Source organism: Rhincodon typus, chromosome 25 (assembly GCF_021869965.1).
Source record: "Rhincodon typus isolate 14 chromosome 25, sRhiTyp1.1, whole genome shotgun sequence".
In the NCBI taxonomy this organism is placed as follows: domain Eukaryota; kingdom Metazoa; phylum Chordata; class Chondrichthyes; order Orectolobiformes; family Rhincodontidae; genus Rhincodon; species Rhincodon typus.
The window spans coordinates 34717589-34745235 of record NC_063356.1 but is presented as its reverse complement, the minus strand read 5'-3'; the positions used below and the strand labels follow the sequence as shown (position 1 = coordinate 34745235).

Below are 27647 nucleotides of genomic sequence, written 5' to 3'. Positions count from 1 at the left end.
CTATTCTTATACTCAATGCCCCTTCCAATGAAGGCAAGCATGCCATAGGCCTTTTTTTCCTATCTTATCTACTTGTGCTGCCACCTTCAGTGATCTGTGGACCTGCACACCCAGATCTCTCTGCATATCAATACTCCTAAGGGTTCTGCCATTCACTGTATAATTTCCACCTGAACTTGACCTTCCAAAATGTATCACCTCACAATTGTCTGGATTAAACTCTATCTGCCAGATTCCTGCTCATGCCTCCAACTGATCTATATCCTGTTATATCCTCTGACAATTCTCCTTACTATCCACAACTCCACCAATCTTTGTATCATCCGCAAACTTACTAATTAGACCAGCTATATTTTCCTCCAAATCATTTATGTTGATCACGAACAGCAGGGGTCCCAGCACTGATCCCTGTGGAATGTCACTAGTCACAGCCCTCAATTCCGAAATGCATCCTTCCACCGCTACCCTCTGTCTCCTAATGACTAAGCCAGTTCTGTATTCATCTTGCCAGCTCTCCTCTGATACCGTGTGACTTCACCTTTTGTACCAGTCTGCCATGAGAGACCTTGTCAAAGGCTTTACTGAAACCCATATAGACAACATCAACTGCTTTACCCTCATCAATCATCTTCGTCACCTCCTCAAAAAACTCGATTTAAGTTAGTGAGGCGTGACCTCCCCCGCACAAAACCATGTTGTTTTTCACTAAGCAGTCTATTTGCTTCTAAATGCATATAGATCTTGTGCCTGAGAATCTTTTCCAATAATTTTCCTACTACCGACATGAGACTCACAGGCCTGTAATTTCCAGGATCATCCCTGCTACTCTTCTTAAACAATAGGACATTTGCTATTCTAAGTTACTATATAGGATGCAGCATAAGCCAATTAGTCTGCAGAATGGTTTAGGATCACAGAATGCTGTCAGCATAGAAGAACATTATTAGGCCCATCATATCCTTGCCATCCCTCTAAGATTTACTCTGCTGGTATCACCCCTCCTTTTCCTGATAGCCTCACAATTGCTATCCCTTTAAAAAATGATCCAATTCCCTTATGAAAGCCACAATTTAATCTGTTTCCACATCTCAGGTAGTGCATTCTAGATCCTAACTACTTGCTGTATAAAAGGATGTTCCTCATGTCACCCTTGATTCTTTTGCCATTCACCTTAAATTAATGTTCTGTTGATCTCCATCCTTCCACAAATGGGAAGTTTCTCTCTGTCCAATGTTGAGCCTCTTCATGATTTTGAACATCTTTTTAAAATCATGTTTCAGCTTTCTCTTAAGGAAATAGTTCTGTGTTGCCAATCCATCGTTGTAACTGATATCTGTCATCCCTGGAATCATTCTCATAAATTTTACTGTTTGCTCTCTGAAGCATTCCACAATGATCTTTACATTATCTTTTATTTGTTGCAAGTGCTGTACCTTCAGTATATTTACTTAGCTTTGTCAATTTTATTATTTCTTTGAGCCATTGTAAAGGTGAAAAAATAATACTTTAAAAGAGACTTGTTATCTGTTCAAAAACAGAAGTTGCTGGAAAAGCTCAGCAAATCTGGCAGCATCTGTGAAGAAAAAATCAGAGTTAACCTTTTGGTTCTGGTGACCCTTCCTCAGAACTTTTTTCGTCACAGATGCAGCCAGACCTGCTGAGCTTTTCTGGCAGCTTCTGTTTTTGTTCCTGATTTACAGCATCTGCAGTTCTTTTGGTTTTTCTTTGTTATCTGTTCAGTATGAAGCCCATGAAACTGATTGATTCACTTATCCCGAGTCTTCCTATTGATCAGATCAATGTGTAACCAAAGGACACGTGAATTTCAGTTAACTCTGTCTTTCATAGACTTGCACTGCATCTTTCTCTTGACGTGCTATGAGGCTGTATGTCATACTCTTGAGAGAGGTGGGGGACCTGTGAACAACTCATTCCAGGGTTCTGACAAACAGCTAATTATTTGTAGGTTAAACATGAGGGTGATTGGTCCTTTAGTTTTGGCTGCACTGATAGCGACGCGGTAATCTCGAACTGCAAAATCTGGGGCAAGGGCCTTGATGATGCTGCATGTGAAAATACTGAATAAAATATGAAGATCAAAAAGTTGTATTCCCAAGGATGCAAGTCAAAAGTTGCTTTGCCCATTTACTGGATTCCAATGTATAACATTGAAACACCTACGTGATATCCTACCCTACTACCAGTCTGGCTATATTCTGATATTGCATGACAAACTGTGTATGATCTAATAGGAGAAGTATTACTCTGCCATTTTACAATGCCAACCTATATTACCCAATATCTGCAAATGGCTCATTAGAATCTCACTATAAGGTTATTACCTTTTTGTTTGATTTCCATTAATCATCATGAATAGTAAAGATGGAGAAATTCTAGAAGCCTGCCCTATTTGCATAGTGTGATAAGCCAAAAAAAAATCCAAGATAGCATTGTAGCAGAGTAGAAGCATGTGTAAGAAGGCCATTCTTCGATATCAAATTCATCAATAAAAGATGCAAATTGTGTTGAAATGGGTTCCATGCTACATTGCCTTTTGTCACCTCCATCCTTCTTGAACCTCAATTTACTTCTTTAACCATTGAATAGTTCTGTTCTAAATATGATCTCTTTGGGTTGTGTCTTCTTTCACAGGGTTAGCTGTTGGCCTTGATCCCGAGGGTTATGGTAATCCTGATTTCTGCTGGTTGTCAATCTATGACACTTTGATATGGAGCTTTGCAGGTCCCATAACAGCAGCGGTTTCTGTGAGTTTGCAAATGTGTTCTTCAGTAAATAAGTCTACCTCTAAAAGAGACATGCGTGTTATCACACTGTCGTTGATTGTGAACAATGAACATGAACTTAATAATACACCTCACCAGGCATTAACACCCAAACGCTAAATATTTTCAGTACATTAGAATTTGTGATTACCTGTTATAGCAATGGTAGCGGCAATGTGAATGGTCTCTCCTATAATCAGAAAAATTGACAGGTTAGAAGCAAACGATGTATTCAACATGTCAATAGTAATGACTTCACATAAGCCACCCAGATTATTCTCACTCTCCTGCTCACTCTTGATACATTTCAATATTTCCACTTTTCAAGCATATTTTAAAATGTAAACTTAGAGGATATTGCAACATACAGGCAGAATGCTTTGGTGAGTCATCCTTTGCACATTTAAATCTTAACTGGTTTCTTTCATTTGACAATAATAAGGCCCTATTTTGTATTAAGCTCCTTCCACATTGTGCAAGGCATGGCAAGTCCTTATCACCCCTGTGTTCGCTGACCCATAACGTCTCCCCAGTTGGCATAGCCTGAATTTTAAAACTGACATGCTCGTTTTCAAACCCCTTTACGTTGTTGTCATTGTGTTTTCTACCTTGCAGATGAATGTTTTTCTTTATATTCTGTCTGCCAAAGCTTCCTGCAGACCAGGGCACCAAGGTTTTGAAAAGAAAGGAAGTGTGTAAGTGCTTTTGGATTAAATCTTTGATAAAACATTAATGAGCTCACACATTTTTTAAAAATTCTGGTTATTGTAACTAAATTTAAAATAATAGATTAGGAGCAGAAAATCTAAAGTATTAAAAGTCAAAAGTACTTATTTAAATTAGAAACTTATATTGAAATAGAGTGGGCAAAATAATGACTGCTGGATGCTAGCATATATGATCTTATTTCAAATCCTTAAATTAGGTGTTGAGTAGCATTTTATATTTTAAAGTCTACATATGGATGTAATTCTTCCAATGAGGGAAAAACACAGTCCTCAAGACTTTAGGGGTGAAAATTTGTCTCAGATGGTATACAAAATGGACAGTATCAAATTAGCTGCCCATTATATACAGAGCCTAATATTCAGCAACTTCTCTAGAGTGTTTCATGACTTTTTCATTAAAGCTGCAATGGAAGAATTGAACCCATGAGGAATTTCTTCCTAAGTATGTTTATCAGTATGTGATTTCAAAATTCTCATCCTTGTTTTTAAATCCCTCTTGTGGTCTTGTTCCTCCCTATCTTTGTAACTTGCTGCAGCGCCAAACCATCTGATATATCAGAACTCCCTGATTTCTGGCCTTTTGAGCATTCTTAGTATTTAATTGCTCTACCATTGATGGGATGCCTTCATTTTGCTAGGGTCTAAGCTACGGAATTCCATTCCACTGTGCCCCCCACCCTCCCACCCCCCCACGAACTTCTTTGCTTCTCCTTACATTCCTCCTTTAAGATACTCCATATAGCTTTTTGAATGAAGATTACCTTATGGCACTGTGTACTGAACTTATAATGCTTCAGTGAATTCAATTTTCATCTAATTTTATGTTATAAGTTACTGGGGCACTGTGTTTTATGTAAGAATAATGTTTAAAAAGCAGATGCAAAGTTGGTGTTGCACATCAACGTGATGATTGGAATTTTTGTTTTAATAGGTCTGGACTACGTACAGCATTTGTGGTGCTGCTGCTTGTCAGCGCAACCTGGTTCTTGGCCTTGCTGGCTGTGAACAGTGACACCATTATTTTCCACTATCTCTTTGCTGGTTTTAATTGTCTCCAGGTAAAGCTGTCAAATTAATTATTTTGTTTTTAAAAATACCATTCCAGTTGCTAACGTTTGTTTGCCATTCAATGGGCTATGAGGAAAAACGTTGAAAGTACAATTTTGTGTTGCAAATATTGAAACAAAGTCATAAATAGTACTGATTACTTATTGACTCATGAAATTAGCCTTTAAAAATTAAAGGAACTAAATATTTATGTTTCAAGTGTTAGTAGGACAAAAGGTAGTAATTTATCAGTTTGAACAAAATTGTGAAATGAGAAGTACTACAGTGCTTTTATTGTGGAAACCAGCTTGTTAGTTTGTATTAATAACTTTCTTGCTTGCAGGGTCCATTTATTTTCATCCGTTGCATCCTCAACAATGAAGTAAGAAAAGCTTTTAAGTATGTTTTCAGTAAGAAGCACACAGATGACACTGTTGGCACAACAAAATCAACATTGGCATCAGTTAGTAACTTTTTTCTTTTTCTTGTGTATTTACTTCTTACTTCCAGCTGAAAAATGTCCAATAAAATCTAGTCTAATGATATTTCACTTTTCTGTGAATAAAGTACTCTTGCCAAAATCATTTGTTACAAATACAATAAAAAGTTTATGTTTTTGGGGCTGTCTCTGTAATTTGGATTAAAACGGAAGGAGAATGTGACCTGTATTCTGCCCAGCAACAAATTTGGCTGTCTTGCTTGTTAAGAGTTAAAGGGAAGCTCAGGTTGTTTTGTTGGGAAGAAGGTAAAGATGTTCACCCCTGTAAGTAGTAGCAGGAACATACTGGTTGTGGGTAGACTGTTCACTTCCAAATTACAGGGAGACATTAAAAATGGTTATTTTTCAAATTCTGATTAATTCCAAAGATAGGTTGAAGTTAGATGTCTAGGGAACAGCTAAGCAGCATTTCTACCTCAATTAATGACCTATGTGATTCACATTGCTGTGGAGATTAGCTTTGAGAGGGGAATGATGGAATTTTCCCCCTTCTTTGAAATAGTGAGCAGTGGAAATAATTGAGCGAGTCAGCCCTGGAGAGATGCTCACTCTTTCTCAACACTTCACCAATGAAGATCTGGGTGAAAAGGTCCACTGGGAACCTTCAGAAAAGAATTTTCACCCAGAGGGTGCTGGGTATCTGGAAGTCACTACCTAAACGGGTGGTAAATGTAGGAATCCTCAAGACATTTAAGAAGTATTTAGACGAGCAGGGAGGTGACAGCTTAGTTGTATTGTAGCTGAGCTATTAATCCAGACACCCAGATGATGTCCCGGGGACCTGGGTTCAAATCCTGCCATGGAATTTGAATTCAATAAAAACAGGAGTTGAGTCTAATCATGACCATAAATCCACTCTCATTTGTCGGAGGAAAACCCATCTGATTCACCCTTGTCCTTTAGGGAAAGAAACTGCCATCCTTACCTGGTCTGGCCTACATTTGACCCTGACTCTAACCCAGACCCACAGCAACATGGTTGACTCTTAACTGCCCTCTGGACAATCAGAGATGGGCAATAAATGCTGGCTTAGCCAGCAACACCCACATCCTGTGAATTAATAAAAAGAAACTTGAATTAACATAGCATACAAGGCTACAGGCCAAGTGCTGGAAAATGCAATTAGAACAGGTAAATGCTTGATGACTGACATGAGCACAATGAGTTGAATGTCATTTTGAGCACTGTTAAAAACTCTATTACCCTAAAATCTTTAAGTGGTCAATCACTGACCACCTAAGGGCGTCAACTTGCAACCTTCTCGATTACCTGCCTTCCTAGCCGGCTGGAAAAATAACTCACTCAGAGATAGTAAGAACTGCCGATGCTGGAGTCAGGGGTAACACAGTGTGGAGCTGGAGGAACACAGCAGGCCAGGCAGCATCAGAGGGACCCTTCTTCACCCGAAACATCAACTTTCCTACTCCTCTGATGCTGTCTGGCCAAGCTAGAATAATAGTTGGTTTCCTGACCAGGTAATCAGGGTTACTTGCCTCCGATTCCCCCAATTTGGCATGGACATGGGGCGAGGAGATGGTCCCTGACAGCTAGGCCCTGCCCTTGTTTCCAAACTCCTCTCCCACATCCTCCCATCTCAAGAGGAGCAGAAGAAAACTATCTTACTTTCTCACTGCGGCATCCACTGAGGAGTACCCCTAAATTTTTCAGTCTTTAGGACCCAGCTGTGCCAGCTCCTGATTCAACAGGCAGTTTCTGGGAGTCAGAATATCTCTGTTGAGGTCTGCTATAGGCTGAGATACTTACCAGGCAATAGATCTAGTTTTCTTAGCAGTGAGGCTGGCAAGTTAGCCAACATGTCCACCCCACACAGCCCCAAGAAGGGAAAATTCCACTTGAAGAGTTCACAGGAAGCTACAACAACATTGGCTTACAGGGTGTTCTAAGATATCACTCATCCTGACAGAGACAGACCAGTCTACAAGAATCTGAGAGAGAGAGGAGCACAGAGATAGAGACAGCTATTTGTTCACCTTAAGCAGAGAAAATGCTGTATTTATTATTCATTATGTGGAAGGCAGGTGGGAGCTCATGCTGAGAATGAGGAAACAAAGTCCATGAGGATTTAAATGAAGTTGGAAGAATTGCTTAACTTTGGCTGAAGGGAGGAATTTCCAGGATAATCCTCACTGTGAAAGCCAGATCTTGGAGTAGGAAGTTTCTAAGCTGGGAAAGGAAATTGGAAGTAGGTTGTTGGGAATGAAAAATTGTTTTGGACATGATTTACATGCCAACCTAAAGGGTAGCCTAAGGTATAATCATGGCAGGGGAATTTTTGGTTATTGGAACAGTTTGATCACTTTAGAAGTTTTTTTCTTGTCTAATATTTCAGTTGCCAACAAAGTTGCCTAGTTTTTAGTGGGTTTTGTTTTTAGTTTGTTGTAGTACAAGTCTTGAAACTTGAAATCTTGTTGTATGAGCCTTCCGTTCAGATATTTGAAATTCAAATTTTATTTTACAAGTTTCGAGTCCATTGTAACAAGTATTCTATCAGAATTTCACTTGAATATTGAAAATGGAAGTGGAATTGTGATAAAAAGGCTTTAACACAGATTCTAGTGATCTCAGTCTGGTCCAGCAAAATTTGAATAGTTTGTATAGCCATTGATAACCTGAGAGAATATTGACGTCACACACACACCCAACTTTATCTTTTTAAATGATATGAAGCACTTAGTACATTTTTTCAGTGACAATTCTACTGAAATTTATGTTGTGATTTATTTCTGTTACCATTGCCATTTAACATCAAAGAAATTGAAAAGGTTTGTGACATTCTGAACTTTTCTGAAAATCTCAAACCTTTTAGAGGCTAACAGACATTTAATTGGTATGAATAAACTTTATAAAAACATGACTGGAGGTGAAAGTACGTTCACTGAATGTGTTGTTAACCATATGTTTACAAACATCTGGAATGAACATCTGTCCTTGCTAGATTTGAAGAATTGATCCAAGTGTTATTTTCTTGTAACAGAACAAAGATGTCGTTTCTCTTCTGCCAAATAGTACATTTTTCCATAAGTGAGATGCACTTCTCAATGTTTGAACAGTTGCATGAAATGGTTGATTTGAAATGAAACAAAATAATGTTTATTTCTTCATGTCTTTTGTTCCAAGCAGTCATTGTGTAACAACACATATATTGACAGTCGTGCATGTCACTCGGCCTTTGGCAATTCAGCTGGGTCAGTAAGCAGCACTTCGAGGTCAGGGAAAAGCCATAACAGCTACATTGCATTCGTCCTCAGGTAATGTGACACAGAGGGAAATACTCTGACTGATTGAGTCCAATTCTGTCTCAAATTTTGTAGAGATTTGAAAGACTGATATTTTGCTTACATTTCTAAAATGAGTTCCCAGTCATACCTGAATTCCCATTGGATAACACGATGAATGGTGTCAACGGACATTTAAACAGTTTTTAATTTTAAAACAGCTTTGAAATCCTGCAGTTTGTTCGTGAGGAAAGCTGGCAATTAAAGCCTTACCTATAATAAGATGGCAGATCTTGTTGTAAAATCAAGGTGAAAGGAAGGTTACAGTTTGGGTTTAGGTAGGTAGAGCAGAATAGGGAGAGGCAGTTTCCCACTGTATTGATGACAAGGGTGCCATTTGTGACCTTAACAAGACTCATTCAGTATTTTGGTGGGATATCTGATTGGAAGGTTCAAACTTGGAGATCTGGGAAAGATGGCGCTGAATTGAGAGGTGATCTCAAGAACTTGGAATGGAAAGGGGAAGCTGTTTGCAATAATGGAGAGGCAGACCTGGGTGCTTTGAGGAAGGATCTGATGATGACAAATTTTCTCCAAACTAACACTGTTTTAGAGGCATGTGATGTCCATTCAACAATTTAAAGTACAACAGACAAGGCCATGCTGCTCGTAAGAGCACATTACCCCCTTAGACCTAGACCTTGGTATACATGGCACAATTTCACATTTTATGGATGATACGTACCTTGGAAGCATTGTGACCTCGGAGCAGATTTGTACAGAGCTTGAACAGATAGACAAGTTAATGTACTGGAAAGACAAGTACCGGATGAAATTCAGAGGAGAGAAGCGGAGGCGTTGAGGAGTGGTATTATTTGCTAAACTGAAATAACCTAGCAAGCTACGTGCCTCTGAAAGGACAGGCCCAGTAGAGATGGCAACACCGTAGAATACAGTCAGGGAGTCCAAAAGCATTGACTCCAGAGATCTTGGCACCAGGGCAAGGAAACCTCCTGCTGATTACCACGTAGCATCATCCCTCAGCTTATGAATTAGTGTTCCTCCATTTTGAAAACCACATGGAGGAAGCATTGAGGTGTTCAAGGGCACCAAATGCACTTTGGGTAGGGTGGGGGGGCTTCAATGTCTCCACCATGAGTAGCTTGACAACAGCAAAACTGATCGAGCTGGTAAGGTCCTAAAGGACATAACTGCTAGACTGGGTCTTTGGCAGGTGGTGACAGAATCAACAAGAGGGAAAAACATACTTGACCTCATCCTTACCAATCTGCCTGCTGCATCTTTCATCAGAAATGGAGATAGCAGGAACTGCAGATGCTGGAGAATCAAGACAACAAGGTGCAGAGCTGGATGAACACAGCAGGCCAAGCAGCATCATAGGAGCAGAAAGGCTGACGTTTCGGGCCTAGACCCTTCATCAGAAATGAATTCAGCTCTGCACCCATTTCTGATGAAGGGTCTAGGCCCGAAACGTCAGCCTTTCTGCTCCTATGATGCTGCTTGGCCTGCTGTGTTCATCCAGCCCTGCACCTTGTTATCTCGGATTCTCCAGCATCTGCAGTTCCTGCTATCTCTGCCTGCTGCATCTGTTCATGACAGTATTCAGTAAGAGTGACCACCGTACAGTCCTTGCGGAGATGGGGTCCTCCCTTCTCATTAAGAATAACCTCCGTTGTATTGTGTGGCACTATCACCATGCTAAATGGGACAAATTTTGAACAGATCTAGCAACTCCAGTGGATACCAGTGAGGCACTTAGGGGTGCAGCAAAATCATACTTCAACACAATATGTAACCTCATGGCCTGGCATATCCCCCACTTAACCATTACCATCAAGCCAGGGGATCAACACAGGTTCAATGAAGAATGCCGAATGGCATGCAGGAGCAGCACCAGACATACCTAAAAATAATGTGGCAACCTGGTGAAGATATAAAACAAAACAACTCGCATGCTAAACATCATAAGCAGCAGAGAGACCTGGGTGTTTGTGTGTGTAAGTCATTGTAAGTGGCAGAATAGGTTAAGAAAATGGTTAATAAAGCATGCACTATCCTAGACTTTATTAACAGATGCATAATTGGTCAAGAGCAAGGCGGTTATATTGAACTTGTACAAACCACTAGTTCGGCTTCAGCTGGAGTGTTGAATCCAGTTCTGGGCACTACATTTTCAGAAAGAAATGGAGGCATTAGAGACAGTGCAGAAATGATTCAAGAGACTCAATGTTGGGATGAGGGATGTCAGTTACGTAGATAAATTGGAGAGGTTGAGATATTTTCTTTGGAGAGAAAAAAAATCACAAGTTCTATAAAAACATGTTGATCCTGTAAGGAAGAATGGATGAAGCCTTTCCTATATTTCAGTCAAATTTGTGACCCTAGGTGTCTGTATTAACATCACTGGCTGCACTGTTCATGACAAATTACTCTTTTCTTTTTCTTTAGGGAAGAAGCCGCCTTGAATAATAGTACCTCAAGTCAAGCCCATGTTGCACTCACTGACCATGCCACTTCGTTATTCCATGAGATTAAAACAAACCCAGATGGTAAGAAGGCATATGGGTGGTAATGTGCAGGCTTCACACACAGCTTTTAAAAGATGTGCAAGCCCAAGTTAATTAATTTAGTAACTGTTTCTCAGCCAAATGTAATTAAAATGGAATGAAAACATTAAACCATTTAATACCCAACCATAAAAAATAGGATAATAACAACACCATTCTTTAGGAATGTGTCACTTATTCTTTGAATTGCTGTAAAGTAGGTCCTTTTTATCATTAGAAATGAAAGCATTTAACAAAATAAACTAATAATGTTGGGGGAAGGAATACATTATAATTAATGCAAGTTATTTGAACTATTAAACCCTTAAAAATAATTCTCTATTACTTTTGTGCTAATTGTGCTGAAAATTCTGACTAATTTCCTTTGCCAACCTTATGAACAGCATATTTGATGGTGTAAGATAGATTTGCATCTTTTCTGGTTCTGAATGATAAATAAAGGAAAGAAAAGTTTATGTGCTCTTTATTAACAGGGAAATGGTTTTGATGGAATCCCTGACTTACATGTCACTATTAGTGCAGTGAAAAGGATGTACCAGTAAATTTTCATATCCTGAATAATAGCTGCTTGAGAGGAATTTAGCGCATATGTAATCCAGGTGGAATTCTTCCATTCAGAATTGTCTTCATAAAATTAGCTAAAACAATGCAAGTGTATCATCACATGGAGGAAATATTTTTATAATGTTTTGAAATAGGAAAACAGCTTTCTGTTGCTTTCCTGCTACTTAACAGGATGTTCAGTGGTTGAATATATTTCTGTTTGAAAGGTTAATATTATTGCACTAAAGGCTGCTGTTGAGTGAGTATATTCAACTAAATTCTCCCATATTCTTTCTTGTTATTATCGGAGACATGCCCATTTACAGTGCAAGTACCTTAGTCATTAATTTTGTTATGTAGCTGGTTAGTTATTGCTTTTGAGCTGAGATTTTGTGATATATAGCTGATACATCAGGAGTAGTAATGTGATGCATGGGAATTGGTGGAGTACAACAAAATATTCTTCAGTCATGCAATCAGTGAAATAGAATTTCAGATCAGTACGTTTTACATAAAATTTGTACTCTCAAGTTGCCCGAAACCAGTAGCAGGGATTGATTCAGCCACAGAGATTTTCATTCATAACATGTAAGAGATTGCTGAAATTCAGTTGTACGATCCTCCAGTTATCATAAACCTGAATTTTTACCGGGATTGAGAGAGTGTCTTAGGTAACATGGTGCCAGAAAGCAATTCCAAAAGTCATGTCCCAAATCCAGCATCTGACTTCATCATTGCGGGTACACTGAGGAGAGATTGTCAGTTGCATATCCTTGGTAAACGATGGTATGTACAGCTGCCGTAAAACAGGTTCAGTTTTCATTAGTGGGATGTAGGCTGTACACTTTTCAGGAGAAGGTCCAATTAAAATTATTGAAATTCTTGAGAGATTTAAAGCACTTATTCGGATAGACCCAGTGACACCTGGGAGAGGTTAAGTGTCCTTTGGGATTTATAAATGCAGATATGATGTGAGCAAAAAATGGGTGAAGTCATGTGAACTGTCAGGACTTTTAAATCTATAGGTTTTTGAATTTTAAAAGTCTACTGTTTAAAAGTTGGTGCTTGCTATTTCACTCTATTGATATTAGTCTGATGGCTATCCTTGTAGGATTTGTCTGGCATGACTGATTTCACAACTTGGGGCATAGGTTGTTGTGAGTTTGTGTGATGGAGGCATAGGGCTAGAAAGAGCCATGGGAGGCCAAAGTTGACATGGAAAGGTGTGATGGGGCATGGGGGGTGATCATGAGGTGGAAAGGCTTGGGAATGACGGCATAGGGAGTATAAGCTGGAGATGAGGGGTTTTTTCTTTTTTGTTCCAGAAGGACTGAAAATATAGTGTTTATTGTTTCTTTACAGAACACGATTCAGACTCTGACAGTGATCTGTCACTGGAAGATGACCAAAGTGGGTCTTATGCCTCCACTCATTCTTCAGATAGTGAAGAAGATTTTCAAGGAGATCCAGGTTGGGAGAAAATTATATCCCCAAATAATGAAAAACATCATCACCACAGTACTCCAAAAGGTAACTATAAAGCTGCTCAAACTTCCTCAATCAATTCATGACAGTACATGGTACCAGCACTAAACCCCAGTATCTTACAAGTTCTAGTGACTGAGTAGAGTCTTTTCAATACATTTTCTTCTTTTATTTATACCAAAATTTAGTTAACTTCACAATCAAGTTATTAAAAAACCTTCCCAAGTATGTACCTCTTCCAGCTACAACCTTACATCACGCACCCAGTTCCTTTTCCCACTTACATAATCCACTCCATTATTTTACTCCAATGATAGAGCATTCTGAGAAAGCAGTCCAATTTACAATACACTCTGCATTTCCATGGAGGTCAGGATAGGATGTCCCAATCAAAAATGTGGAACATGGTCTTGGCAGAAAAAAGTAAAAGCTAGTAACATTCCATTGTAGACTGTTGCTCTTTGGAAGAGTTACACTGTAGTCTTATTTCAGAGCTTGTGCAGGTTTTTTTTTTAATCTGTAAGTGGTTTGAAGCATTAATTAAAACTATCATGTTATATTTCTAGTAACATATGCTTTAAATTTAATAACAAGGGTTTTGTACCATTTGAATGGTGATGTGGCAGTGTTAATTACTTTAGGTCCATATATATAGAGATTGTGACCTCAGTCATGTACTTATACCAATAGTGCACCTATTTATGAATGGACTACTTCTATTCAAATAAGCTGATCAATGTTACTTGGTTTTACATGCTGTTATCAATCTTGATTTCATGTTTATTTATTAAAAATTACAAATACCCATTAAGGTGCAAAGCTTAACTACTCCAACATGGAGGCAATTTAATGAGTTTAACCATTTGGAAATGTCTTGTGAAATATTCAGAAATGAATGAAAATCTTTCTCTAATTACCATATTTAAGGTATGTATTTAAGTTGATGTCCATATCTGGAGAAAACGAAAAGCAGGATTTTTCATTTGCTTGCCTTTAAAACAAATTTCAATTGATTTTCCAGTGGACAACATATCTGCTCATGTGAAACCTTATTGGCCAGGAGAATTTATGACAACAGCAAGTGAAAGTGAAGGTCATGGCGGGTCAGAGAATTTGAAAGTCGAAACTGTGGCAAACATTGAGCTTCACCGAGAAAAACTTAACCATTTGGATGAGAAGCCAAAGGAAAATGGAGATAGCTTGTACAAAGAAAATACATTATCATTGCCTAACCCTAACGCACAACCTCAGAAAGGTAAAAAAAAATTGAAAGAACTGCAGATGCTGGAAATCAGAAACAAAAACGGAAATTGCTGGAAAATATCAGCAGGTCTGGCAGCATCCGTGGAGAGAAATCAGAGTTAATGTTTCGGGGTCCTGTGCCCTTCTTCAGAACCAAAGGTAGCTAGGAAAAGAGATAGTAGGAACTGCAGATGCTGGAAAAGGTTGGTTTTGGTAGGGTAGGGGGCGGGGGTAAGGACTAAAAAATGATAGGTGGAGACAGAGCCTGGAGAGAGAACAGTTGGACAGACAAAGGAGTGGGTAGCAGTCATCCTAGGAGAATGAATGGCTGCTAATGGAGACTAATAGTTGCTAACAATGGGTTGTGTGATAGCAGACCATGTGATAACAAGGCCTGGTGTTTGGAACTTGGGGTAAGGACATGGGCGAAGGTGCCTCAAGCCTTAAAATTGTTGAACTCGACATTGAGTCCAGAAAGTGGTGTGTTGAAGAACTTGTTCCCTGGCCAACATCTCTGTCTCAGGCTTGCTGCAGTGCTCTAGCAAAGCTCAGTGCAAGCCGGAAGAAAAGCACCTCATTTTCTGCTTGGGAATTCTACAGCTTTCTGGACACCAGGCCTTACTATCACATGGTCTGCTATTTCAATACCCAACCCATGAGCAAAGTATTGTTCCTTTGCGACTTGTGGAGGAGCAGTGTAACTTGGACGTTCAGTTCCAACTTTCCAAATTTAACTGCTTAGGTCTACTCTAGAAAGTGCTGTCTGGCGTAGTCCATAAGAATGACAAGCACTGTTAGCCTCCTCATTATTCTCAATACAAAATCTGGGCCATTAATTTATGGGAGAGTTGTTTTTGTTCCTGGACCTCTGTTTCCCATTTAATAACCAACTATTAAAAAGGAAACTGTCTCATCCGAATGCTTACCTGATTTCTCTAAACTCCTCTTCCAATACAGTGAAGTTGCTCTTCAGGAAAGGAAAAATGAGGAGTAAACAATTTTCCCTGTGAAAAATCAAGCTGCATTTGTCATCTTACAAGGTTCATGCAGCACATTTGAAATACCACCATGCTACGTAACGTTACTGTATATGCATTCTGCTTTAACCTTTTGATTTTTGAAAGCCCTTCAATTTCCAATAGTGAGACTGAAACTAAACATACTTGTTTGCCCTCAAAACAATTTTCTTTTAATGTTAAAAAATTTATGTTGTTATTTGTGATTAATTTGTTTGTTTTATTTGTTCTTGTTACACTCCATCATTGTCTTTTCCAGTACAATGGGCAAACTAGTTCCAAACTGACAGTTGATTCTTACTTCTAACTTACATTTTAGCTATAATGTTTAAAATGCTTTTATTTGTTTCGGCTAAGATGTGGGATAATCTTACAGTTTACACTACCATTTTGTTCTTGTTTCTCAAAAACAAAATTTCATTGTGAATATGCCATACTTCACTTACATTTATTATCCCACATTTGTACTCATAAATAAAAAGTAACTTTTATGTAAATTATGTTGTAAAATGTTTTCATCTTCCTTTTGGAATTTATAGGAATTTTGAAAAATAAAGCATTGCCGTTATTCTCAGAGAAAAACAGCATCAATCGAATTCATAACGAACTTTCCAATCATAAACCTGCCACTGTCTGCTCACGAGCATCTTCATTAGGATCCAGTGAAGGAAGTCGGTCAGGAGGTGTAACAAAACTGAGGCAAACAACAGGGGAATTGAATGGAGTGATGCCCATACCTATGAGTATTAAAACAGGCACAGTGGATGAAGATTCATCAGGGTCTGAGTGAGTATCCCTTCCGTATGTCACTCAGTGTTACATAACAAAAACACAGCATGTTGACAAAATTGCTGAAGTAAAGAAAAAAAACATTAAATATTGTCAAAGCTCATTGTAATCTGAAGAATTGAATTGTACTGTTTATACTAGTGCTGGCATCCAGTTGTTTCCATGCAAATGTTTCATCAATACTTCTGGCAAAAGAAGTGCAATGGCATGAAAGATTTAAAAAACAAAGATAATTACATCAACAACATACATTGCAAACTCATACTGACCCTATTTTAGAAAATACATGCTTAAAATAACACTAGAGCCAGGAATTTTAACTCCAATATATTAAGTAAACATGAACATTATTTCATGGTGTAGTTTTGAGAACAATTTTTGGAATTGGTTCTCTTTATCTATTTCTCACCTGGAATCATCAACTGATCTTCTGTAATTCACTACTATTCAACATTTTTATCTGCATTATTTATTATAATGTATGGTAATAGTGCAGGTCAATTGTACGAAGGTTGCAAAGAGATAGATTACCTTGCTTTGGCAGTTGAAGTTTTTCAGTGACACCTTGCACTTAATACCCTTTAGTATCAAATCATGTTTTAGATGTCATAATATTTGGCAAGTTATGACATTCTATTACAGTTACGTTTTATGCACATGCTGCACCACAGAGAAGTTAAGATTACTGAGGACAGAAAATATCTGCAAATCCTTTTGGGTAGTTTTTCAACTTTCAACCAGGATGTTAAACTGTTTTCCTTGGAGAAGAGATTAAATTAAGAGATTTGATAGAGTTTATCAAAATGTTAAGGTATCTGGATAGAGTAAATAGGAAGAAACTGTTTGCGTTGGTCAAGAAGATCAAAAACCAGAGTGCATTGATTTAAGGTGTTTGACAAAAGTAATGATGGAATGAGGAAAATATTTTTCATACGGCTGATGGTTAGAATCTGAAATACTGTCCCTGAGAGACTCATGGAGGCATGTTTAATTGGATAATTAACTTAAATAAAATAATTTGCAGAGTTATGAGGAAAGAGTGGGGGAGTGGAACTAGATCAGTTGCTCTTCCAGAGAGTTGGCATGAACACAAATGGCCAAATGGTATGTTTCTGTGCCGTAATCTTCAATGATACTATAAGTATTTTAGGAATTACTTGATTCATCTTTTAAAGAGCAGGACAAGTTTTGTCAAAGAAATAGTTTAGTGATCACTATAGATTTTTCTCATCTATAGCTTTCTGCAAGTTTTGTTCTATATCTTTTTAAAATTGAACATAAATGTTGTTTTCAGCCTGAAATCTGGCAAAAAAAATCTCAAAACATGTTCAGTGATATACATTCAAATTAGTGTCTATGCCTCAGTGTATTTACTTTTTAAACTAATTTGTATCTCTTTTTCTCTCCTCATCAAACTTACAGATTTCTATTTTTTAATTTCCTCCATTGAAACATTTAGTTAATTTAAAACAATATCTCACTATCAGCCATATACTTCCAACTATGAAATGCACAGTTGATTTCCATCACACTATTTTCAGCATATAATCATGATCATGCATTTTTTTCCTTTTGTTCTTTTCACACCCAGTAGCAGTGATGAGACCTCGATATGACTTCTCATGTCAACGTAGGATAAAGAGGATTGCTGTAAAGCTGCGGTGATGTCACTTTGCTTACTTCCTAAAGCACTGGTGACTGGTGACTTGTGCCTTGCCCCAAGGTGCAATCTCGCACATAAGTGGACTCTCTAATGTGGAAAGGAAAGAAACTGCTGTCATCAGGAGAGGGTGTCTGGAAGAAGCGATCACTTGTTATTGTCAGTGCCAAATCTTGCTGAAATGCTGTTCTGAACAAAGTGGGTGCCTGGAAACGAGATTACACGATGATCAAAATGCACCCAGACATACTTTGGAACAGCGAGGACAGCACATGGAGCAGCCAAAATTCAAAGAAGCTAATTAAAGCTTCAAAATTTTGAGTTCTCAAACAATGTGCAGAAAAATGAAAGACTTAAAGCTTCAGGGAATTTATTGTAACTACTGTTTATATGATGTCTGTTCATGATTATAGCCCCACATTGAACATTCCCCGAGACAATCTCAATCAGCAGCTTTTTTGACTCCAACTGTCCAAATTATAGGATATAAGAGACATGCATTACAGGAATAATATAAATTACCTTACAATAAGGTCATATAACTTGTAATTATGGCTATCTTAAATTTAAACCTACAGTTTTTTGATGTGCAAAGAAAAGGATTTAATTCTGTTAAAATTAAGAGAATGTTTTACCACACTGAAAACTTGGTATTTTTGTTTTTGTTTTAATCAATCAGATGTTCAATACAGTCATAATGGATCAAGTATTTTGTACATAAACAACTGGCACTCTTCAGGAATTGTATGAAGTTAAAACACTGCACTCGGCCTGTTTAATTTGGTAATGATGAACATTTATTGAGAATCCAATTATCCAGTTCTGACTTTCTTTTTAAATGTGTACATTTAAATAAGCAATGCCTGCTTTTGAGTTTGTCTTTGGGAAACTACATCGTCAAAGGTTGCACATATGGCAGTCCCCTTTGAATAGCCCTCATGAACAGAGCTGTACGCTGTAACTGTGCAAATACAAGCCGTTAAACTGTAACTATATTCACCACATGTGAAATAAAAATGCCTTTAGCCACATGGCCTTCATGCTCCAGCTGTAGTGGAGTTGTTCTCAGACCAATGCCTACTTTGGACATTTTTTTTTTCACAAGACAGTTGTTTGTAGATATTTTGATATAATTTGTAATTTGTCTTGAGAGAAAATGTGTTGTACATGCTTTTCTGTTTTAAGTTGGTTAACATAGTTCTAAGAGAAAAGTGAGTAGAAAATTGAGGATGTTTTATTTAAAAAAATGCTGCTCATTTTTTTTCTGTTAATATGGTGTCTGTTAATATTGTATAGATTCAATGTTTGACTGAAAGTAAAGGCTTCCACTATTTTATCCGAGAAAAAAGATGATTTTTCCATTGTTGTCACCACAAAAGACCAGAACACTGAATGCTTTCTAACAGTGAATTGTACAGTGTGTTCCTTAATGTACATACTGGCAGTTTTTAAATAAATGTAGTTGAAACAGATATAGTGACCTGAAATTCACAGCAGTATGGCAGATTATTTGGTTCAGAATGTTTTATTTCATGATTTAGGAACATGCTAATATTCTAGTGCAGTTTCTAAGTTGAAAACACATTCCCCTTTTTAGTATTTTTTTCAATGTTATCTTTATTGTTGTTTTAGAACATAAAGCTGCTATTAGATGCACAATTATCAATTTTCATCATATTACAACAGTCTCTGTACCCATAAATAGGAACTAGATGTGGGAACATCTGCCTTTTAATTTTAGTAGCATCATGAATCTAATCAACATTGAAATGAATATCAAGGCCATATTCTCAGGAACATAAGAAACATTAGGAGCAGGAGACACTTCCCATTCCATCTCCTCAGTCCCAAAAAAACTAATTCCTTCATAGAAAGGTACATGATTAGAAAAGCCCTAATTTACTGTTTTCAAAATTATGCTGTACAATAAGGATGTCTGAATGTTTAACATTCATTGTAAAATTTAATTGTCCTCCAATCTAAGCAAGGTTTAAAATATTTATTATAAGCAGGTTAACAACTAAAATATCGATCAAACATGGTAAGCAGTTGAATATTATTGTTATAGCATAATTTCAAGTCTAGTAACTTCTGAAAGTGGTTCTATGTAAAGTGGTGTGAAGAACCATAGCATACAAGTCAGTGAGCCAAGTTGTGGAACATGGGATGAGAGTAGATAGATGCTTGATGATTGTCCTGGACACAATGCATTGAAGGGCTTCTTTCTGTGCCATAAGACACTATGATTCTAAAATATCCACGCCAATGGTTCCCCTTATTGGATGTTGAAAAAAAACTGTGCCCAAAGACCAAGAAGCACAAGACCAAGATGCATTAATAAAATATTTGAAATGATATAACAAAGCATTATTACATTGAAACTCAATCCATATAACAACCAGTGTGTTTTAAATAAAAATAGATTGTACACAGTTTTCCCAGATTTGTAAACTAATGAATGTGACCAAAGATTACATTAATGAGACAACAGCTTGGAGAATAAAGATTAGAGAAGTGGTCCTATCAAAGAAAGCAAGCCATTAGAGTTTCTACATTGCTGCAGAATTCCTAAATGATGCTATGATACTGTAAAAGGAAAATTCAGTAATTATAGATTATCCTTTCAAACTGCATAAGAACTAAATGGATGGACGGTCACTTTTCAATTGTATACAACATCCGATAAGGAAACTGACTTTTCTCTATTTTACTTGACTGTTAACTTTACAATAAATCCTATTACAGCAGCTAATTTTCAGTCCTTAACACTTTGGCTTCAGGAAAAAAAAAGTTGTTTGAAATTATTATATTTTCCCAAATTTGTTGAGGAGCATCTCCTTTGCTTCAAGAAGTAATATATATTTTGAAATACTGATCGCTTGACAACTTAAGTTACTGCCATGTTCTGAAATCCTGACTCAAATATTGTCACAAGAGTGCTATTTAGTACCAATTTTTTAAAAGTTTTCTTTCTCAATATACAAGTGAATATTCTATCAGTTACACCAAGTTGTACAGTTGGTTCTAGAATAGGACTGAATTAACCAAAATTACATAAATGAAACTACCAGATTTCACTTTCAAAATGAAACAAAATCCTGTTTTATTTTTAAATTGAATTAAGATGGGCATACTCCAAGACTTCAAAGAGAAAGCAATTATCTTTGGCAGTTATAGAATTACTTCAATTAATTTTCAAATATTAATAAGGTTGTTTGAAGCAAATTATTTCAAGTATCCATAAATGACTTACTTTATTTACAGATTTTTGCCACATATTTACTCTGGTAATTGCTGGTAATTGTTCAGTATTTACTTTGCTGGCGGTAATCCTATGAATCATGGTTTTGTCATGAATTTGACAAACAGAGGTAAGTCTGCCTGTAGTACTAATACTAAAAGCTCCTATTCACTTCATCTATTATCAATTGTTGTGAAGAAAAGGGAATAAACAAATTTCCTGTAGTTCATGGATGCATATCAACAGATGTTTTATAAAGTGCTTTGATGTTTTCATTATGGAAAAATGCTTTTTGAGGCAAAAATATGAGCTTAGGTATTGATGTATTTACTGTTGTGTTTGCAAATAAATAAACAAAAAAATTTACCAATTGCTTTTATCAAAAACAAACTTGTTTAAAATGTGAAATTCCTGAAAAATATAGGCTTCACTGCAAATATGTTACATGTTAAGAATATATGTAAATACTGGGTATTTTATAGAGGTCAAAAAACTGGAATTTTATAGTGTAATTTTGCGGCTTAATATTTCATATGTTTTTACAATTCAACTTTACAGTAACTTATTATTTGATGGCAAAATCCAGATTACTCTATTTTAAGTTACTTTTTGTCCCTTCTAGAAAATGTATCACAAATTAGAGTGACATTCTTTCTTTGCAAGCTATTTGCAGGCATTAATTCCAATTAAAAGAATAACCAAAATTTGATGAAATTAAAGGTGAGCTAGTATTTTATTCACCGTTATCGTATGAAAATAGCGCAACAACTTCAGACAAGAGGAGATTCATTTTTAAATACAAATGTTCAAAGATTCCTGTCTGAGGCATGTACCTCCAACATTAATTTTGCAAAGATTGGCATCTCACATTCTGGCTCAACATTCAATGATGCAAACTTGTACTGTGTATGTGATCATAGTTGCCTCAGAGCATAGCCTTCTTCATGAGTTTAATTATCTGTTTAAAGATGTTGAAAACAATGTACAACTTTTAAGTTTATATTTTGTATGTTAAGCTGAGTTAGTCATTCTTAGAGTTTCATTTGGAAGCTTAGGGCTATTGTCATATCAACTATAGTAAAGATAATATTGGTAAATCAGTTTTATTTTGGTAATGATCCTATACAATCTATTAACACCTTTCCTTTCCATCTTTTTATGATATCTGGGCAGTATGACTTCCTGATGAACAACTACCCATTCTTCACTTGAGGAGGTCCGTAAGGAGTCATATAGCACATCCAACCAGTCCATTGCCACCCATAGTGTCAAACTAAACTAATCCCACCTGCCTGCGCTTGGCCCATATGCCTCCAAATGTCTTTTTAAACTGTTTTTTAAAGTCTCCACTTCCTCATCAAAATCCCATTCTTGACATCATAACACTCTGGAATTCCCTCAGCTTCAGGAGAAGCTGATTGTAATTTCCTTCACTCTGTATGTTTACTGGGTCTCAATTAAAGATGGGTCACAAAATACTTCTTTTGGATTATTGGCATCTTTAAGGAAGGTTTTGACTTCCCTCCTTCCCTGGTTGTGCGTTCATTTTTGATCCTCGGTTACAGACTTTGCTTAGCCAATGCTCTAGTCACTGCATGAAGGAAAAAAATACCTCCAACTTGTTCTTGTAACTTTTCCATCTCCTTAACCTCACTTGGACTTTGTGATTGTGGGCCAAGTTACAACTTTCACTCCTACCAAATGGTAACCCAAAGAAGCAAATCATTCAGATCTATGGATAAATTCTGAACAACCCCTACTGCCATTGTTCCAGACATTAAGTCACATTCTGTGTGCACTCTGCATAAAGGGATGGTATATATTCTGCACTAATTCACTCCAGAATCTGACATATCTAGGACTAACAACATGGGGATCATAACAATCTTGTGTCACTTCCTCCCACACAACCACTCCCAGCACTGAAAACTGACTATTACAACTGTGGACTCACTTTTATTTCAGACTTGTTGGAAATTGTAAAAATGAAATAATTCTTTGTTTCTCTCCCTGATTTCCTTCTGTATCCGATTTGCTTTGAAGTCATTCATCCGATAATTTCCACAGTCCTCCCAAAATAATTGATTAAGGAGATATAGGTGATTGCCCTGTTTTAATTCCCCTGCTGCCCTGGTATCAGTTCACACTTGATTAAATATTATCCCAAGTAAATGGACTAATGTGATGTTGGTCATCACTTATTGCTCTTCTATATAATTAATTTAAACTTTTTTTTTGTCAAAAACTTGACTACTGCAGTCAGTTTAGCAATTTACTTTGTACATGTGATGTAATTAATGTCTGTGAAATTAATTGGATTGTTTCTTAGTTTTCTTGGTGCTTCAGGAAACTTTTCCAATTGTTTAAGCAGTTGATAGATAAACACGTTACCTCTCCAAAAATAAAGGATAGTATTTAATGCAGATACTGGGGTCTTCCATCAGCAGTTAAGCCTCTTAATAACATCCTTTCGGGGTGATCCATTGGCATTAATAGTTGTTGTTTGTATACAATTGCAGGTGATACCTTTGTCAATGTTTTCTGAAAGATCTGGTGAGAAAGTGAATATACCAGAAAGTGAGACAACAAGGTGCAGGGCTGGATGAACACAGCAGGCCAAGCAGCATCATAGGAGCAGAGAGGCTGACGTTTCGGGCCTAGACCCTTCACTGATTCGATACCAGAAAGTGATTCTTTTCTTTGTTTGTAGAAGTGCTTCCTAACATCTCTTCTGAATGAAGTGGCCCTAATTTTTAGATTTTGTCCTCTGGTTCTATAATCTCCAAACAGTGGAAATAGTTTACCTACTATGTCATTTCCTGTTAATATCTTGAAGACATTGATCAGATCACTTCTTAACCTTCTAAATTCGAGAGAAAACAGGCCTGATTTTTATAATCTCCTCTTATAACTTAACCCCTGATGTTCAGGAGGTATCATTCTTGTAAACCTATGCTGTGCTACATCCACAGCCTTTGTATCCTTTCTAAGGTGTGGTGCAAAGATCTGTTCACAGTACTCCAAGTGGTGTCTAAACCAGTGTTTTGTATAGCTGCAGCAAAACTTCTGTGTCCTTAAATTCTAGCGTTCTAACTATAAAGGCCAGTATTCCATTAGCGTTGATTGTTTTCTGCACCTGATCTATGAGCTCAAACACCCATGTCTTTTTGGACATGCACCATATTTAACTACATACCATATGGAAAGTACCCTGGATCTATCCTTTTCACTCTTCTAGACAGAAATTGTTCAGAGTTTAGGAGGTGCTCTCAAAGAAGCTTCTGTGAATTTCTGCAGTGTATAGTGTAGGCGATTCAAACAGCTGCTATTGTGCATGGGTGGTGGAGAGAGTAGCTGTGGTGCCAATGAAGCAGCCTGCTTTATTTGGACAGTATCAAACTTCTTGATTGTTGTTGGAGTATTCCGTCACACTCCTGCCCTGTAGCAAATGTACTCACATGGTTTGAGAATTGGATTAAAGACATCAGGTTCTCAGGATGACAGGCTGTGTAAGAACAGTATTTAAAAATTGTGCACTAAAAAAGAGAAGGAACTGTTTTTAAAAACAGGGGTTTACCAGGATGGGTGCATAATTTAATAAGAAGAAATTCAGTACCTTTTGTGAACTGTGTTTTTTATGGCTATGGATTCCTAGATGATCAGGAGCCAGGAGGTTGCTTACAAGTGAAGCTGATTGGCTCTCAGCTAATGGAACAGGTTGAAACTGGAAACATGTTACAGACACATAGACATACCAAGAGAGAAAGACACATGATGGTAACTAACATCTGAAGAAGGAGTTAGACTCCGAAAGTTTGTGTTTTCAAGTAAACCTAGTGGACTATAGTCTGGTGTCATATGATTACTGACCTTGTCTACCCCAGTGCAACACCGGCACCTCCACAACATGGTGGCGTGCTATTATTCTTGCCAGATAAAAGTGGACTGTGCTCTGCAACGTAAAATAAAACTCAGTTTAAACTAGAAGGAAACATAGTTACCTTTCCTGAAGCAGTTGCTGTGAGCTGTGACTTTTGAATTCAAAAATCAGAGCCATTTTCTAAGTAAATTAGTAACTGTACTACTTATAAACCAGTGGAAGCTTCTAGACAAGCTATTAAACACCATATACCTGGCTAGCCAGACACATTATCTCAAACACTGGAATTAAGAAGCAAAGAAAAAAGGAAAAAAGTAGATGGGTTACAGTCAGGGGACGGAAAGGGAACAGGCGGACAGTGCAGGGATCCCCTGTGGCCACTCCCCTCAAAAACAAGTATACCGTTTTGGATACTGTTGGGGGGGACGACTTACCAGGGGTAAGCCATGGGGTACAGGTCTCTGGCACAGAGTCTGTCCCTGTTGCTCAGAAGGGAAGGGGGGAGAGGAGGAGAGCATTAGTCATTGGGGACTCCATAGTTAGGGGGACAGATAGGAGATTCTGTGGGAACGAGAGAGACTCGCGGTTGGTGTGTTGCCTCCCAGGTGCCAGGGTCCGGGATGTCTTGGATCGTGTTTTCGGGATCCTTAAGGGGGAGGGGGAGCAGCCCCAAGTCGTGGTCCACATAGGCACCAACGACATAGGTAGGAAAAGGGATGGGGACGTAAGGCAGAAATTCAAGGAGCTAGGGTGGAAGCTGAGAGCTAGAACAAACAGAGTTGTTATCTCTGGTTTGTTACCCGTGCCACGTGCTAGCGAGGCGAGGAATAGGGAGAGAGAGCAGTTGAACACGTGGCTACAGGGATGGTGCAGGAGGGAGGGACTCAGATACCTGGATAATTGGGGCTCATTCTGGGGTAGGTGGGACCTCTACAAACGGGATGGTCTACACCTGAACCAGAGGGGTACCAATATCCTGGGGGGGGAAATTTGCTAATGCTTTTCGGGAGGGTTTAAACTAAGTCAACAGGGGGATGGGAACCTGAATTGTAGCTCCAGTGTACAGGAGGTTGAGAGTAGTGAGGTCATAAATAAGGTTTCAAGGTCACAGGAGTGTACCGGCAGGCAGGAAGGTGGTTTGAAGTGTGTCTACTTCAATGCCAGGAGCATCCGGAATAAGGTGGGTGAACTTGCAGCATGGGTTGGTACCTGGGACTTCGATGTTGTGGCCATTTCGGAGACATGGATAGAGCAGGGACAGGAATGGTTGTTGCAGGTTCCAGGGTTTTTATGTTTCAGTAAGATCAGGGAAGGTGGTAAAAGAGGGGGAGGTGTGGCATTGTTAGTCAAGGACAGTATTACGGTGGCAGAAAGGACGTTTGATGACAACTCGTCTACTGAGGTAGTATGGGCTGAGGTTAGAACCAGGAAAGGAGAGGTCACCCTGTTGGGAGTTTTCTATAGGCCTCCGAAAATTTCCAGAGATGTAGAGGAAAAGATTGCAAAGATGATTCTGGATAGGAGCGAAAGTAACAGGGTAGTTGTTATGGGGTCTTTAACTTTCCAAATATTGACTGGAAACGCTACAGTTCGAGTACTTCAGATGGGTCAGTTTTTGTCCAATGTGTGCAGGAGGGTTTCCTGACACAGTATGTAGATAGGCCAACAAGAGGTGAGGCCACATTGGATTTGGTACTGGGTAATGAACCAGGCCAGGTGTCAGATTTGGAGGTAGGTGAGCACTTTGGTGATAGTGACCACAATTCGGTTACGTTTACTTTAGCGATGGAAAGGGATCGGTATATACCGCAGGGCAAGTGTTATAGCTGGGGGAAAGGCAATTATGAGGCGATGAGGCAAGATTTAGGATGCATAGGATGGAGAAGGAAACTGCAGGGGCTGGACACAATTGAAATGTGGAGCTTGTTCAAGGAACAGCTACTGCGTGTCCTTGAGAAGTATGTACCTGTCAGGCTGGGAGGAAGTGGTCGAGCGAGGGAACCGTGGTTTACTAAAGAACTGGAATCTCTTGTCAAGAGGAAGAAGGAGCCTTATGTAGAGATGAGGCGTGAAGGCTCAGTTAGGGCGCTTGAGAGTTACAAGTTAGCCAGGAAGGACCTAAAGAGAGAGCTAAGAAGAGCCAGGAGGGGACATGAGAAGTCTTTAGCAGGTAGAATCAAGGAAAACCCTAAAGCTTTCTATAGGTATGTCAGGAATAAAAGAATGACTAGAGTAAGATTGGGGCCGGTCAAGGACAGTAGTGGGAAGTTGTGTGTGGAGTCCGAAGAGATAGGAGAGGTGCTAAATGAATATTTTTCGTCAGTATTCACACAGGAAAAAGACAATGTAGTCGAGGAGAATACTGAGATACAGTCTATTAGACTAGACGGGATTGAGGTTCATAAGGAGGAGGTGTTAGCAATTCTGGAAGGTGTGAAAATAGATAAGTCCCCTGGGCCGGATGGGATTTATCCTAGGATTCTCTGGGAAGCTAGAGAGGAGATTGCAGAGCCTTTGGCTTTGATCTTTATGTCGTCATTGTCTTCAGGAATAGTGCCAGAAGACTGGAGACTAGCAAATGTTGCCCCCTTGTTCAAGAAGGGGAGTAGAGACAACCCTGGTAATTATAGACCAGTGAGCCTTACTTCGGTTGTGGGTAAAGTGTTGGAAAGGATTATAAGAGATAGGATTTATAATCATCTAGAAAGGAATAATTTGATTAGGGATAGTCAACACGGTTTTGTGAAGGGTAGGTCGTGCCTCACAAACCTTATTGAGTTCTTTGAGAAGGTGACCAAACAGGTGGATGAGGATAAAGCGGTTGATGTGGTGTATATGGATTTCAGTAAAGCGTTTGATAAGGTTCCCCATGGTAGGCTATTGCAGAAAATACGGAGGCATGGGATTGAG

At 38.3% G+C, this 27647-nt stretch overlaps 1 protein-coding gene across 1 annotated transcript in view; it reads left to right on the top strand.

The window, feature by feature from the left end:
* The window catches only part of LOC109913838 (cadherin EGF LAG seven-pass G-type receptor 2-like), a 990249-nt gene extending 971049 nt beyond the window's left edge, over positions 1-19200 (top strand). The window contains exons 16-25 of the mRNA XM_048611842.1: positions 2653-2765; positions 3399-3478; positions 4443-4569; positions 4902-5021; positions 8199-8326; positions 10763-10863; positions 12787-12954; positions 13931-14164; positions 15707-15953; positions 17548-19200. Of these exons, the coding sequence (XP_048467799.1) occupies positions 2653-2765; positions 3399-3478; positions 4443-4569; positions 4902-5021; positions 8199-8326; positions 10763-10863; positions 12787-12954; positions 13931-14164; positions 15707-15953; positions 17548-17572 (1343 nt within the window). The 3' untranslated portion in view covers positions 17573-19200. The remainder of the gene's footprint in view (positions 1-2652; positions 2766-3398; positions 3479-4442; positions 4570-4901; positions 5022-8198; positions 8327-10762; positions 10864-12786; positions 12955-13930; positions 14165-15706; positions 15954-17547) is intronic.
* The last annotated feature ends 8447 nt before the right edge of the window (positions 19201-27647 follow it).